We start from the raw sequence: 14,775 nt of genomic DNA on the forward strand, positions 1-14,775 counted from the left end.
CTGTGGGTGGTGGGAAGCAGGGGTGTGGGAGGGTACATTGTTGTCTATTAGTGGAATCAACCCTTTCAGTTGACAAAGACAACAACCAAATCTGTAGATGGTTTATTTGATCTGCGTGAAAGAGTGGCAGTGGGATTTCTGGCACTTGAATAAGCGGAAACAATATTTTTGGCTAGAGAGACTTTTGAGTTCTCTCAGGGAGCCTTCTAGAAGGCCATCTGGACCAAACAGTATTTCTTTTGTAAAGCTCTGCATTTGGAAACACAAATGAAAGGTGTGCGGGCTGCAATCAGATACCCAAGAAAATAATTTGCTTTCAATATTGGTGTGTGTGTGGGAGGGTATTCCTTGTAATTTTCTAGGTGAAGAACTTACATGAGGAAAAAAACCTTTTTTTAAAATTAAGATATATGTTCCTCATTTATATTCCAGTAGAGGATTTGCTTCTGAACACAAACTTATTAATTTGCATTATTGCTTGCTCTAGTGAAATTAGAATGTTTCAGTTATGTGTGTTATGTATAGTCATTATGTCAGGTAGTGACCTTGTTTTTGACCTTTAAGTTGTTCGTTGAACCTAGATTTTAAAGATGAACCTTCCTTGTTTTTAGCCAGTTTGCAAAGCTGTAACAAACGAAAAATCTTGAAAAAGTTAAATGAAATCCTTCCAAAATAAAATAAAGCATTTATGGCAATGATAGCAATAAACCAGGGAGCTTGGAAAACTGGAAATGAAGCAGAGCCATATTTATAGGCAGATACTGCAGAAACATGAATATTCTAGCAAAGTACCTTTGAAAATTGGTCACATGTGCTACATTTTGCTATTCTTTCACATTTTTCTGTTAGAGCCTCCCATTTGGAAATAAATGGTAAATTCTTATATTAAGATTTCTTGGAATTATCAATCATTTTTAAAAAGCAACTACTTCCTTTAGCTGTCATTTTTGTCCAAGAAGTGATGAATATAGAAACAGAAAAAAATTATCACTGAATTTATCATATAGACATTAAATAATGCATAGTATCATACATACATGAATGTATATGTAGTATAAATACATGTTACATATATTTATTTGTAAACAAATTATAGTTTCCACTGATATCAACTAATATTAACTAATTATTTACTTCAGATATTTTCATTTCAATGATCTACTTTTCATACTACATACAATTCTTAGTCAATAAAAAAAACCTGTTAAAATCATATTTTTAAATAGGCAATACTAAATTTAGTTGATGGAGAATTTTCAAATGTTATGGAATAACATTATTATGAAAAAATGACATAAAAATGAAATTAACTTTCAAAAACCCTTTATAAATTTAAAACAAATCACATGGAAGTGACTTATCCTGGCTAAAATATTTTATTAAGTAATTCAAAGCTAAAATAATTAATGACATGCAGCTTGCATCTCAGAATATATTTTTCTGGAAGGATGAAAGAAAGAATCAAGTTTGATTAACATTATGGCTATATATCTCACAACTGATATCAGCTAAATTAGAAATAATTTAGCTTATGGGAATTAAAATAGGGGCACAGAGTATGTGGAATGTTTAGACATTTTCCAACAGATTTAATAGGAGATGACCTCGGTCCTTAATGTCAATTGGTAGCCTAATTCTTATTAGTGGGGACCAGTGTGCCAGGCAAATTCTTCAAGTAGTCACAAGTATCATTGCCTGCCAAACAGTGACAGATTATTGTTTTTTAATGTAAAGTATTTTCACCTGACATTAGACTAAGGGTCTCAAACTTGCTTTCCCTTGAACTTCTCATTAAAATAAAACAAGAAAATTCATGTGATACCAGAGAATGAACCCCAATAATTTATCTACTCATGGTCTAAGTATTCCCATGAATTTTGTTATTGGGAGAGGAAAGGGAAAAAAGGAAGAACTTTTATTTTTGAATAATGATAGCTATGTAATAATAATAATTATTATTACTATAGAAGACACAATTACCCAGCATTAACTGTAAACTTCAGCTATACCTTTGTTCTTAGGGAAGAATATAATTTAAGATGGGAGCAGGAAGTAGAGAAAAGCAAAGACATGTAATTTTGCCTTCTTGGGTCATTGCTACTAATAAACATTTCTTGAATAAAGTTTTTCATCCGAGGGGGGAAAAAAAGGTCTTTCAGAAATTTGTAAGTGTCTCACTGGGACCCAACCATCAGCTTCCCCTCACTGACAGAGTCACCTGTGCTTTGGACAAAGTAGCCGAGGGTGCATGTTTTCATCAGTGATTCACATTTGAAATACAACAGATTAGGTGTTTGTTAGAAGCAATCCTTCCTACAACTGAGCAACCTATTTAGACTAAATCTCCACAAACAGAACCCACATGATTTAAACCCCAAGACCTCTCAAGACCCGGAGTCACCTACCTGCAGACCCTATTTTTGTGACCAGCCAATTTGTAGGCAAAGTGAAAGAAACATGGGAACTGGATAAAACAACCGTGTGTCCCCACTGGAAGCCCCATTACTTGAATCACTTCAACCTTGCTGGACAAAGCACCACGAGAATTTGCTGTCAGAAACAAACCTACACGAATGGGGCACGGAAGAAATGACCTAATAGTCTCCCTTCTGCTCCACTCTCTACAGTTCTGTGTTAGCAAAAGCTGCCACACTATTGTGAAAACTTATGCCCCAACAAGAGGGCACTGCTTATTTTTTTTTAAAAAAGTACATAATTTAACATTTAGGTTGCCATCATCAAAAGGCAAGGACACCCTGAGATGATTTTCCCTGGGAACAACACTTTCAAGATAACAATGGAAAAGTGTTGTGTTTTTCTTCATCCAAGAACTTAAATGCCAGTAACAGAGTGTGTTTCTAGTTGGAATGTTGTTTGCTGGCTACCTGAAATTTAGGGTAACTTCTCCCATACCCTAGCTGCTTACAATGCCAAGTGGCATCCTTTGATGTTATCCAACATGAAACCCAGACTGGAACTCTGCCTGGTCTGCTGTTTTGAGGGCCCATATCCTGCCTCAGTTGATTATTTCAGTTGGAGGTATTCATCACATGGATGGCCTCAGCTGACATAAGGTGCACACAGAGGTGTAGAATATTTAGGGAGAGTGTGTGCAGGCAAGCATGGGAAAGAGGAGAGCGGATGGGGTTATTTGCATGTATGAATGAAAAAGTACATGGCTCTTCTCTCTAGATAAATATCTATGTTTCAGGATATGGGTTTTTGGGCCAAGATAGAGAAGTGAACATAAAACACAATGTCAATAATATTTTTCTATGAATTGCCATGTTTTTCCAATGGTCACTACTGATTTGAAATGAGAGGATGCTATTTATCCTGAAAGTGGTATATGTCCAGATGGGGTATTTCCGATATCACAGATTCTGTCTTTTGATTTTAAGTGCAAATTTGTACAAAGATGATCTTGTGGGTGAGGGTGAGCATTCGTGCCTGGCTGGAATTGAAGGCAGGTGTCCGTAGGGAGAGGGAGGGAGTGACCCATTTAATATTGTTACTTACTTTCCCAAGTCCTGGGATTTTCAGGTGTTTTTATTGCCAGTGGAAAGTGCAAGTGACACTTCTCAATCTGAATTTAGATATTACCTCTAGGACAGTTTTGCAAATGCAACTTTCCCCCCACCCTCTTAAAGGGAGGCACACGGTATTATTGCAAATAACCTTTAAGATAATTAACTGACAATGCTGCAACTAGCATAAAATCTTCCTTCAGGCGACACCTAATTTAAGTGTTACTGGCACAAAGTGGAGACAGATTGCGCATCACCACTGCAATATTTACATAGCAGAAACCCACAGCGCAGGAACCGCGAGGCTCAATGATGCACTAAATTAGGAACAACCGTGCTCCAGTGTTAATTTGCTTTCCATTCTATCCAAATCTCAGGTCCAGGAATTGGTTCAAGCACATACACAACCTCCCACTCTTGTATGACTAAACCGGAGGAGATTTTTGTACTTTTCTGCCCCATTATTAAAGTAACTTGACATTTCTTTCTCTCCACAAGAACCATTTGATCAAACTGTTTATTTCATTACAACTTGCTCTCACTTTGATCTAAAATTATTTTCATATGACAGCTGTATCAGAGTCTATAGAGAAAAACTAAACAGACTTCCTCTCTTTTCTCAAAGGCTGCCAACATAGTTTATGAAAAGAAAAAAAAAGAAAAGAGAGAGATGTGAGAGCCAGTTGGTGAAATATTTAGGAACATGGCAGGGCAAATTTACCTTAGGCGAATTTCTCCCTGATGAATATTGTCCCCCCAATTCAAACCCTCTCCACCAAAATCATCCAAACAATGATTTTTTTTTCATTCCTCCCCACAGTACTTTAAACACCGGTTTCATCCAAGTCATTAATAAAACATTTACCTTTCCTAATTGTTGATGCTCTTCAAAGGCGGCGATCAGTTCTTCAGCCCACTTAATTTTTTCAGGGGAAGGAGAAAACTGTTCCTGGACGGCTGCAATTTGGTTAGGGTGTATCACCTGCTTACCTATGAGGGGATTAACAACACCGGAACACAAAACAAGTAGATGTTCAAAGAGAGCGTCTGAACCCCGAGAGGCTCCCGAATGCCTCACAGACTGTATGTAAAATAACTCATTATTTTAGCACATTTAGAAAGAAAATAACAGCAATTGGGCAGGCTTCTCCAGAATACCACGTAAGAACAAACACAACAATGGGAGTAATTGTGTTTCCGATCCTATAGAAATGCCACCTTGGTGCAGATAATCTCTCAGTTTTAGCTACAGGTGGACTGACTAAGCAGCTCGTTGAGTAACTGCTTTGGCTGGAACTTTAAAGGATAATGTCTGCAAATTAGAGTGATTATTTTGAAGTAAAGAAGAAAAATTTTATGTTAATTCTTTCTAATTTTATAAGTTGTGTTTGGCTTATTTGGCACCATTACCCTGCCTTCCACGATTTCTTTTAGAAGTCATCTGTTGGTTTTCATGAAGCTTACAGAAGCAGGTATTACAACTATATTAATATCAAATAGTGTCTCATAATAATAATTTATTTTTTCCTCTTAGATATAATATGTCATTTCTAACCACTAGTAGAAATTCAAAGTTCAGTGAGAAAATTTTATTCAGTACAGTAAACTAGAAGGCAGATTTAAACAGTGTGGTCCCTAAATTACTCCATTTAAAAATGTTTAAATAAAAATTACAGAAAGTTTCTCGACCTAAAAACATAACCAGATTTTTCCTTTTTTCTTATAGAATGAAGATTTTATATTTCCCTTTTATATAGATACTTAGACACCCAGATGAAATCTTATCTTTGTAGTAATATCTTCTTTTTGAAGTTTAAGGATCTTAAATAAAAACATTATACAAAGATAAGAGTCACAGGACTCTAGGAAATCATGCAGTCATTAAAAAGAAACAGTTTAACAATCAGGGAAGAATAAAATCTAATCAGGTCATTAATAAAATGAAACATAATTTAATGTTATAATAATGTTGAGGTTATGTTTTATTACGTAATAAAATTATGGAAATACTTGGTTCTTTAAAATGAATGTACGCTTAATGATAACTTACTCTGCTAAGTATATTTGTTGGTATATCAATTTGCTTTGCTTTCGAAATAGTGTTTTAACATTTAATCATTAGAAATTATATCATTGATGTTTTTAAAAAGGTCAATTCCAGTTATTGCCATTATTCTATCGAATAGAAAAAAAGAACAATTTATTGTAAAAAATATTTTTTTTATTTATGAAAAAGAGTCTCCATGAATAAATATAGTAATATCTTTCCTTAGAGTGGCATAATTAAAACATCCTCACATTGCTATTTCATTTTTAATCTGTCAGCATATTAATAAAACATTATATAAATAAAGCTGCTTTAAATTATTTGAGGAATAATTTCTGGGAACAAATAACATCAATGATGACAAATGAGAGCTTTTTTCAATAGTACGTACTGAAATTATATTTAAATAATCTAATAGTTGTTACAATATTATTAATAAAGGATGTCAGTTCTGGTAGTCATTTTGTACTAATTGTTGGTCCTGAATTTTATAATTTATGTACATAATTTACACTGATGTGTAAAAAGCCAAATTTCATGGGAACTTCATCGTATAGACATGATAATTTGAGGAGCAAAACACAAACTATTTAAAATACAGTAAAACTACTGATGACTTGCAAGTACCCATATGTTGGTAATGAGGCTAACTTTAAGATATGTGTTAGGTTTTAGAAATTTATGAGCATTCATTTGTGAAGTTATCTTTTGTTGAATTTTGTATACCTCAACAACTGAATATCGGACTTTAATGCCATTTGGGAGCAAAGCAAATATTTTATACAGAAGAGTTGTTATTGACAAGTTACTGAGAGGGTGCAAAATTGGAAGACATTAAAATTTATGACCATGAAATCCTTTTTACAGTACCACTTGATATATCATGCTTTAAATCAATACCTGTCAAGTCTTTTAGGTAACTGTATGATGCTGTCATTTTTGTCTTCTATAAAAGACTGCAAAAAAAGAGGAAAACCTATAGAGTTTCATATTTATAATCTTTCTTCTCAGCATGTAGTACTGGAGTCAGCTCTTAGAGCTTTATTCTAAGGTTTATTTTTGGTTTATTTTCATAGAAAGAATACCTAAAGTTAACAGCTATTTTATACAGCCAATGCATTGATTTAAAATCTGCCTACATGGGTTGTGGCTCTGTGAAACAATGACTACAGAAAAGGAACTACAACCCACTTTTCATGCATGGTTCACTTTAATAAACTACAACTCATTAAAAATATATGTAATTTTTTAAAGTACAGAAAATCCGGATAACACAGACTGCGTGTTTCTTTCAGTGTTATGGATAACACAATACTTTCATTGAATTTTAAATTTTCAACCACCTGCTTCAGACAGGACGTGTGTCCGTCCTTCCGTCCTTCCTTCCTTCCTTCCTTCCTTCCTCTCCTCCCTTCTTGTGCAAAGCCCAAGGAATGGAATTAAATGATAAATAATTAGGACAAACAGATCATGAGTGGCCTAAAATGCTTATTAAATCATTTATTGTTTTAAAATACTACAAATAATCTCCTATCTTATCAGACTAATTACCTTTTATTGGCATGTAGAAATATAATTGGGACAACAAAGACCTTCTTTCTAAAAATTGCAAAATGGCCATAAAGTGTTGCTCCCTACTTTACTGACTTGTTCGCTTGAATATATAATGGGCACTGTACCCTCTGTGCCTCCCCACCCCCCTTCCATTTTTTGTGTGATTTAATACTCCCTGTTGTTGAGAAACAATAGTGCCAAGCCCATAAGCTCCTCATGCTGAGTTGGGCACAGTCTAGAAATTTAAATCTGATTTGAAATAACTTGTCTTCTGCGATTGAATTAGGGACCAATTTAATGTAGTCCTGTATCTTGGAGAAACCCTCAAACTGCTTTGTAAGTTTCGGAGCAAACATTTACCCCAGAGGAGACTGAGGACACCCAGGTTATACTGAGTGATGGTGACAGAGGCCCGCGTCAAATTCAGCGTTTTCTGTTCCTTATTGCATTAGTGCCCATTTCAGAGCAACATCTGGTTGCTTGGCAGCCAATGCCGCACATTTTAGACCAACAACATCGGGGTCTATTAGATAGATTTCATGGAGTTTTTCTCCAACTTTTCCATTTGGGCCACGTCCTAACCAGTCGTTAGGAAAAGGCTGGTGTACAGGCCAGAGGGACAAGGACAGCCCCAGGACCAGGGCAGAGGCACTCTTTCTTTCTCAGTCACTATTAAATGTAGGGAGGATTTGTTAATAGCTCAGATGATGGAAAAATATTTCCCTGTAAGAGATTGCATGTCTTTATTTATTTATTTATTTACAAATTTGCAGGGGTCCCATTTTAACTCTCTCTGTTAAAAACACAAAATCAAATATCAAAGCTTTATTTAATTTTAATGAACCACTTAAGATGGTTTCTTAAGCCTTCAATTTTACTTTGGGTTAAGTCACCATCCATTTAGATCTCTTGTGCATTTAAAGTCACCTTAAGACATGTTTCTTTAGTAACCCCTAACTGGACACATTTCAAAAATATTTACCAGAGGGATAGCATGGATGCTTGTCCTTTTTCTTTATTATTTGGATACAATTCTGAGCATGATATTTCTAGAACGTGCAGCAGAAGGACAAATAAGAATAAAAGATTTTAGAGTGTTTTTTTAATCCATGGTTGCACACGTGTGTATGCAATTGCAGACACGTGTTTGGGTATAGAATTCTATTGTGGTTTCTCAAAAAGTAGATTTCTGTTGCAAAAACACAATTTTCGGTTGCTCCCTGGGCTCCCGGGGCCTGAGTGACCAGACACACCAATCAACAGATATCCGCCCGTGCTCCAGGACCGGATTGTGAGGGACCCGCTGATCGCAGTGCCAGCCAATGCCCGTAGGTGTTGCCTGGTGCATAGACACATATCAGGAGGTGGAAGAGAAAGAAGGAGCTTGGAGTGACAGGTGAATAAAAACCGAGTTATGAGTGAAAAAAATAAAAAAGGTATCACCAAATTTTTTTCCAGAAATTCATTAATATTTGGACTACTGGAGGAAATTTTTTTTTTAACCCATCAACACAAACTCATAAGGCAGTTCACCCAAAAATACTTCTACGACAGTCTCATCCCTCCCCTCGTGTCAGCAAAAAGTGCAACAAAATACTTAAAAGGACAGAAAAAAAAATGGTCACTAACCTAAAGAGAAAATAAAATGAGTGATTTGCTTGTTGACTGGCAGAGCCCAAGAAAAACCTGACCATTTGTTGGGCGGGTTCTTGCCCTGGATGGCTTTTTCATGTTTCAGATAGTAGAACAGGTAGGTGTGTGAACTACCTGGCTACCTTAAGGAACACTGATTTCTGGAATGTTCGCAAATCTAGACGCTGCAGTTCAAGATACCGTCGGGGACCATACCCGTAAATCCCATCGTAGCTCCTTCTCTCGCCTGCCTCAGAAGCCCCTCTTCGTCTCGAAAGTCGATGTACACCAGGTCTATGGCCTGTAGACCAAAGGCCTTCGCCACAACAACAATCTTTTGTCGGGCGTAGAGAATATCTTGGGTTTCTTTACTACTTGTTGCACCTGAAAGTGGGATGTTGGCAGAAAAAGGAGAGAGGTTAACTTTGGAAACTGCACCTATACATCTCTTGCAGAAACTCAGTATGTACAGATGTCTAAGTCCTCCCTGGAATTGCTGCCCAGCGAGGTGATGATTCAATATAAATGAAGAGGGAGATGTGGAGGCAGAGTTAAACCTCATGTCCCTCTTGCAAGGCATCTTCCAGGATAATGGCTGTGTGCACTAAGAAAAGGCCCCTCCCCCCCCTCTCAGGAGCCAGACTCATGAATGACTTGGTAGGTGGGTGACGAATGACTTCTGATTTGTATTTTTCCCTTTTGCCATCACTTGGAAATTGTCGGTCCATAGGTAGCACCGCAAAAGGTGGCCAAATGGCTGGGTAAGGAAATGGTTAAGTTCGCTCACTGAGCCCAGAATTTCACATGCTGTGGTTGCATTGCCCTGTTATCACTGAGGTTCTGAGCCAGATACTTCGGGGTTTGGATGGAGAACTTAGAGAAATGGAAGGGCACTCATTTGGAGAGAGGCAGAAAGTCTCCACTAAACTATTGGCGATACTAAGTCCCCTGGAAAGATTGGCATTAAAATAAGTTCCTTTTATTTTCACCCTGGGGGTGGGAGGGGGTGTGTTTACATTTGCTCAGGGAAAGCTCCCATCTCAGGTCACTGGGACTGTGGCTCTGAAACACCTGTGACCTTGGATCCTTTTCCAAATGCACTGTCTCAGACCAGGGGCACCGTGCCCACGCGATGGGGAAGAGCAGTGAGAACAGGCATGCATACTATCTCAATGAATATTTAATAATAAGGGTTCTGAAATAGATGAGGAGGTATTTAAAACCTATTTTAAATAATATTTACATACTACATTTAATATAGAAAATTATTCAGTAGAGCATATGTGAAACTGCTTTAAATTTGTGTTAGGGGCCTCAATCCCCTTTACACTGACGTGAAAACAAAATATTTAGGCAACAGACAGGATGTTCACATAATACTTATTATGAACAAAGTAGATGCTGTCTCTCCCCGAACACGTCTGAGGCTGCAACGGCCTTTTTATTAGTTATTTTATAAATGAACAGAGGCAATGGTGTTGTGTTCTGAAAGCAGGACACCGGTGAGGTGTCCTAAATTATCAGGAAGTGTTGTCCATTCAGCTGAAAACCATTGTCATGGTTGGCAAATATATTGTCATGTAAATGTCCGTTTGTGAAGGGGCCCAAGAAGAAAAGTATACGCGTATAGACAGAAAGAGAGAGAGAGAGAGAGAGAGAGAGAGAGAGAGAGAGAGAGAGAGAGAGAATGAATCTTTGACACCTATGCTGGCTCGAAAATCTTCTCCTCCGAAAACGACAGCATCTAGAAAGAGGCCCACTGGAGGCCCGGCCTTTACTGCTTCTTTGCACACTGCCTGTAAAAGAGCAGAGCAGAACATCTCACAGAAACACACGAAGAGAGAGAAGCCGCATGGTATAGATTCAGCACCAGAAAGATCCAGCTCTGAATACAAGGCAGTTTGTCTGAAAGCAGTCCTAAAAATGCAGCCCCAATCACCCCTTTCCAAAGGCATTTAACATTGTTCAAGATAAGTATGCTGTGTATATTGGCTTTGCTTTAATGGATTATATTAACATAGCCATTAACATATATTAATATAGTTAGAATGTTTGAATTGTAGTTCATCCAATTTCTAGAAAAAGTTTGAGTTAACTCAGTTTGACTGTCCTATAAGTAATTTATATTTTCCCAAAATTTATTTTTGCTTTAAGAGACTCAAACCATACACATAAAGCCACAGGAAAGAAGGAAAGAATTTTTAAATCAAACTAATTGAATTATTTGCATTAGGATCAAGATTTCTTAGTAAGTGGTTTTTAGGATTAAAGACACACAATACAAAAATCTACAATGCCAGAGGGGAAAATAAAAATGCAACAAGTCACCCAAGACATATTAATAAGCAACTTTGATATTTCTATGTGAAATAAAGATAAATGACATTCGTCGCAGACATCACTGTGAACCTACAAAGGTTCCTGCTAATATATGTGGGTGGGGATGACATGAGAAACCCGTGAGGACCCTCCTGATTAATTTCAGGGGTTGTAAGTGCTTCTCAGTACGTTATGGAATAAAATGGCAAAACAGTGCTAAAAATTAAACCGTTACATAAATCTAGCTGCCTCTAAGAGATATGCTTTGATTATATTCCCAGAATTCTAGGGTGGGCTTGGAAGAGTCTGTGGTTAGTGGTGTAAACACGCTTGAAGCAGCTCCCCACACACTTGCACTCTGCCCTTCCTGCATGGTCCAGTGGGTCTCAGAGTTTCCCCTCAGAGCGTTTGCTCACGTATTACCTCTCCAGTACAGCTCAACTATCGTTTTATTTTGTTTTGTTTTTAGGAATTTCTTCTCTCCTGCCCTCCGGGATAGGGTGCTACACTGGTGTTCACAGGTCAGGTGTGATGTGAGGCATATTTTGGAAAACAATTTAAACGACAACTGATAAAGGGATTTTTTTTACAAGCTAGCTATTAATTTGTCAAGGCAAACAGTTTGCTGCAACCAAGAAATGCTGGAAAACACTTGGGTAAGATAATCTTCCTGATATATATTAAGAAATAGTTTATGTTCTAATGTGGTAAACTGAAATAATAGACCACAAATTATTGGCATATACTAACTAGCAAATAGTAATGTTATCAACTGGACTTTATGGATGATGTTGCTACAGAGACCAGAAAGTTTCCCAATAAAAGACAATTGCTACAAAAGAATAATTGAAAGTTAATTCATAAGGGTGACAAAATAAATTTTCATGCACACTTAATCTATAAATGTAATAATTCAAAGCACATATCTTACATAGAGATTATTAAATTAAAATTATTGCTAGGAATCTACAATTTAAATATTTAGGACTGGGAAGTTTTTCCTTGCTACTTAGCCAATTTCTTTTCTAAGATGCTCACAACCTGGTTTTGGATAATTACAAATAATAAATTGTGCTCAAGATTTACTTTGCTTATAAATCTTTTCAGAAAAATATTTTAAGTTAATATTGAAAAGAAGAGTTGTCTTTAGGTAATAAAATACTAACTTCTAAGCCATATTAGGGTTTTCTTACCTTAAAATTGAGCAAACCCATTGCAGTTTCCACAAAAGGGATTAAGTTCATAGGTTGTTCAAGTTTTCGGCCTTTTAAGTAGAATGAAAATTTGTCTGAAAACTAAAATCGAAATTGTCATAGGTGATTAGTGAGGGAAAACGTACAACCACTGGAATGTAGACACAGAAGTAGTATTTAAGAGTTTGACCTGAGGAAGTTAATATCCCAGCCTCTTTGGTCCACACAAAAGAATTTAAAAAAAGAAAAGAAAAAAGAGGAAAGACCAAAGGAAAAAAGGTAACAAAGTTCCCACCAAACTAAATAGTAAAACCCCAAGCATTATACTTTTTTTTTTTCTAAAGGAGCAATTTGAGGCCTAGGACTTAGAACTGGAGGGAGAGATTCTTGAGTTTAAATGCTTCCCTTAAAAACGTATTTATTTAAGACCTCTCACCCTCACTTTTTAAATGCAAGTGGTGGGCCCCTAAAACAATGCCGCCTTGCCCCACCTGCCCTTCTGTTTTTGTTTCATACCCAGCACTGACATCAGTGTAACTGCCCAACCTTCTACGTGGAATCCGTATTATTCATTATCGTACCATTACCCTTTGTTCAAGAGGGTTTTCTTCATAATTTTTTAGCTTACCTAGGAAGACCTTAAAAAGGAAGTTTAATTCTTTGAAGACCAAAGCTCGCCAATTTTTTCCATGAGACCAGTTCACAGCTAGCTCTGCGCTGCCAGTGGGGTAGCCCAAATTCCAAAATCTATCATCTGGAAACATACAAAAGCTCTTGCACAGACACCCACCCCCCCCCTTTCAAAAGGAAAAAAAAAACAAAAAACCTCACCACACTCTAAATTGTAAATCTATTATGTCTATCTAGATCTAATCAGATGTGGGAAGATTAAAAAACACACACAGGTATGACAAAGATATTTTTGTAAATAAAGATGAAAACATATATATCCATTTTAAATTTAAGGAATATTCATCCATTAATGGATATCAAAGGAAAAGGGAATTTTAATCATCTCTCCATTCAGTCTCAGTTGGGTAAATCATATCTAAGAGATTTGCATAAATATAAACCATCAAAGACTTTTCATCTTCAAAGGGGGTTTCAAGACCCTATAAGCTTTGTACTGTAATCATCGCAGGTCACCACCCTGCAGGAATAGGGCTGCTATGGCAACATAAAAAAACTAATGCTTAAGGCTTAGCATAATATTCTGACTAATAGAAAGGAAACTCATTTTAAAAGCTGGCAGCCTATTTACCAGAAGCAGGATTAGAGGTGTTATTTCCCCTTTTAGCTGCCCCCTCCTTGCCTGTGCACACCCCCCCCCCCCCCCCCCCCCGCTAAAAAATCTAATCACTGGGATCTTTAAAAAGCTTTTGAGCAATTTGCAGTAACTTTACAATTAGGCTAAAATAAATCACAGCTTTCAGTAATGAAGAATTATTCCCAGTTGCTCCCACTGCCCCCTCCCTTCCTCCGTCACCATCATCATCACCTCCTTAGTAACTTTGCAAGGGAAGGAATAACTCAACCGAAATAGCAAGAAAGAAGAGAGGGCTACAATTTAATGGGACAAAATGTATAGTATTCCATGGAAGTGAAAATAAAACATAATTTATGTCACATTTAAGCTAGAAAGCAGGTGGTGACGTATTGGTGGTTTTGGTGTTACATATCCAACGGAGGGATTCTTTTTTCTCGTTAAAAAAAATGGTGCAATGTTACTTGCGCCATGGTTTGGGATAACAGTTATAATTACAAAAATCATCAAGTTTAAAACTAGGTAAACACTCTACAATATATTCCCTGTTCTCAGTAAGAAAAATCTCCAACCCCTTTTGTTTTTTTAAGCCAATAGGGGCATTTAAAAATTAAATATTCCAGCCCATCCTCCTTCCCCTCCTCCCCTTCTTTCTTAAAAAATTGCATTAAGTACGCACACAAAAGGTAACTAGTGGAGAAGTTTCAATTAATTTTTTCAAAAGGAGACGATTAAATGTTTCCGGCCTGGTAAAGTGTTCATTTCAGCGAGGTGGAGGGACTGGGGGGAAAGGGGGGAGGAAAAGAAGGGGGGAAAATCACAAAGAGACTGGGGAGGAGATGAAGTAGCAGGGCTCAGCAATTCTTTCAATTCCAGTGCACACCCAATAGTGTGTTGGAAGAATGCACACTGTTCGGGATTTGTGGGAGAATTGTCCCACGACAAAGGAGGCAGAGTCACGCTTGTTATAGTCCAATAAGCCGTGCCAGTCAAACAAGAACCCACACTAGCGACAAAAGGCCAGCAAGAGATTCTCACACAAAAGAAAACAAGGAAGCCCATCTTTCAGTTGTGCATCAGGCTCTGGATTTTATGCTTCACATAAATACAAACGGAGAGGAAAAAATAAACAGCCCAAAAGACTTCTGTTAACTAGAAATCCCATTTAGATTTCGGTACGTTCCTCACATCCAGGGATTTAAAACAGGGAACAGAAGCTGGAGCGGAAGGCTGGGGTGG

General features: G+C 37.1%; 1 protein-coding gene and 1 long non-coding RNA gene across 13 annotated transcripts in view; one reads left to right on the forward strand and one right to left on the reverse strand.

The window, feature by feature from the left end:
- LOC139006107 (uncharacterized) overlaps window positions 1–14,775 on the forward strand; it is a 101,751-nt gene that overhangs the window by 62,795 nt on the left and 24,181 nt on the right. For 5 of the 6 annotated variants that reach the window (XR_011470744.1, XR_011470740.1, XR_011470742.1 and 2 more), the window contains exon 1: window positions 11,511–11,735. The exons of the other annotated variant lie outside the window; for it this stretch is intronic. This is a non-coding gene — a long non-coding RNA (uncharacterized lncRNA). Of the gene's footprint in view, window positions 1–11,510; window positions 11,736–14,775 lie in introns of those variants that run through there. 6 annotated transcript variants of the gene reach the window in all.
- Window positions 1–14,775, reverse strand: part of CLYBL (citramalyl-CoA lyase) — a 231,878-nt gene that overhangs the window by 28,985 nt on the left and 188,118 nt on the right. For 6 of the 7 annotated variants that reach the window (XM_070408653.1, XM_070408652.1, XM_070408654.1 and 3 more), the window contains exons 4-7: window positions 12,273–12,374; window positions 10,463–10,556; window positions 8,977–9,144; window positions 4,393–4,517 (exon numbers count right to left, since the gene is read on the reverse strand). In XM_070408653.1, coding sequence (XP_070264754.1) covers window positions 4,393–4,517; window positions 8,977–9,144; window positions 10,463–10,556; window positions 12,273–12,374 — 489 coding nt within the window. The remainder of the gene's footprint in view (window positions 1–4,392; window positions 4,518–8,976; window positions 9,145–10,462; window positions 10,557–12,272; window positions 12,375–14,775) is intronic. The other variant, XM_070408656.1, reaches the window with a different exon arrangement.

This window comes from Myotis yumanensis, unplaced genomic scaffold (genome assembly GCF_028538775.1).
Source record: "Myotis yumanensis isolate MYYU_CA2020_CCGP unplaced genomic scaffold, mMyoYum1.0.hap1 SCAF_3, whole genome shotgun sequence".
In the NCBI taxonomy this organism is placed as follows: Eukaryota; Metazoa; Chordata; class Mammalia; order Chiroptera; family Vespertilionidae; genus Myotis; species Myotis yumanensis.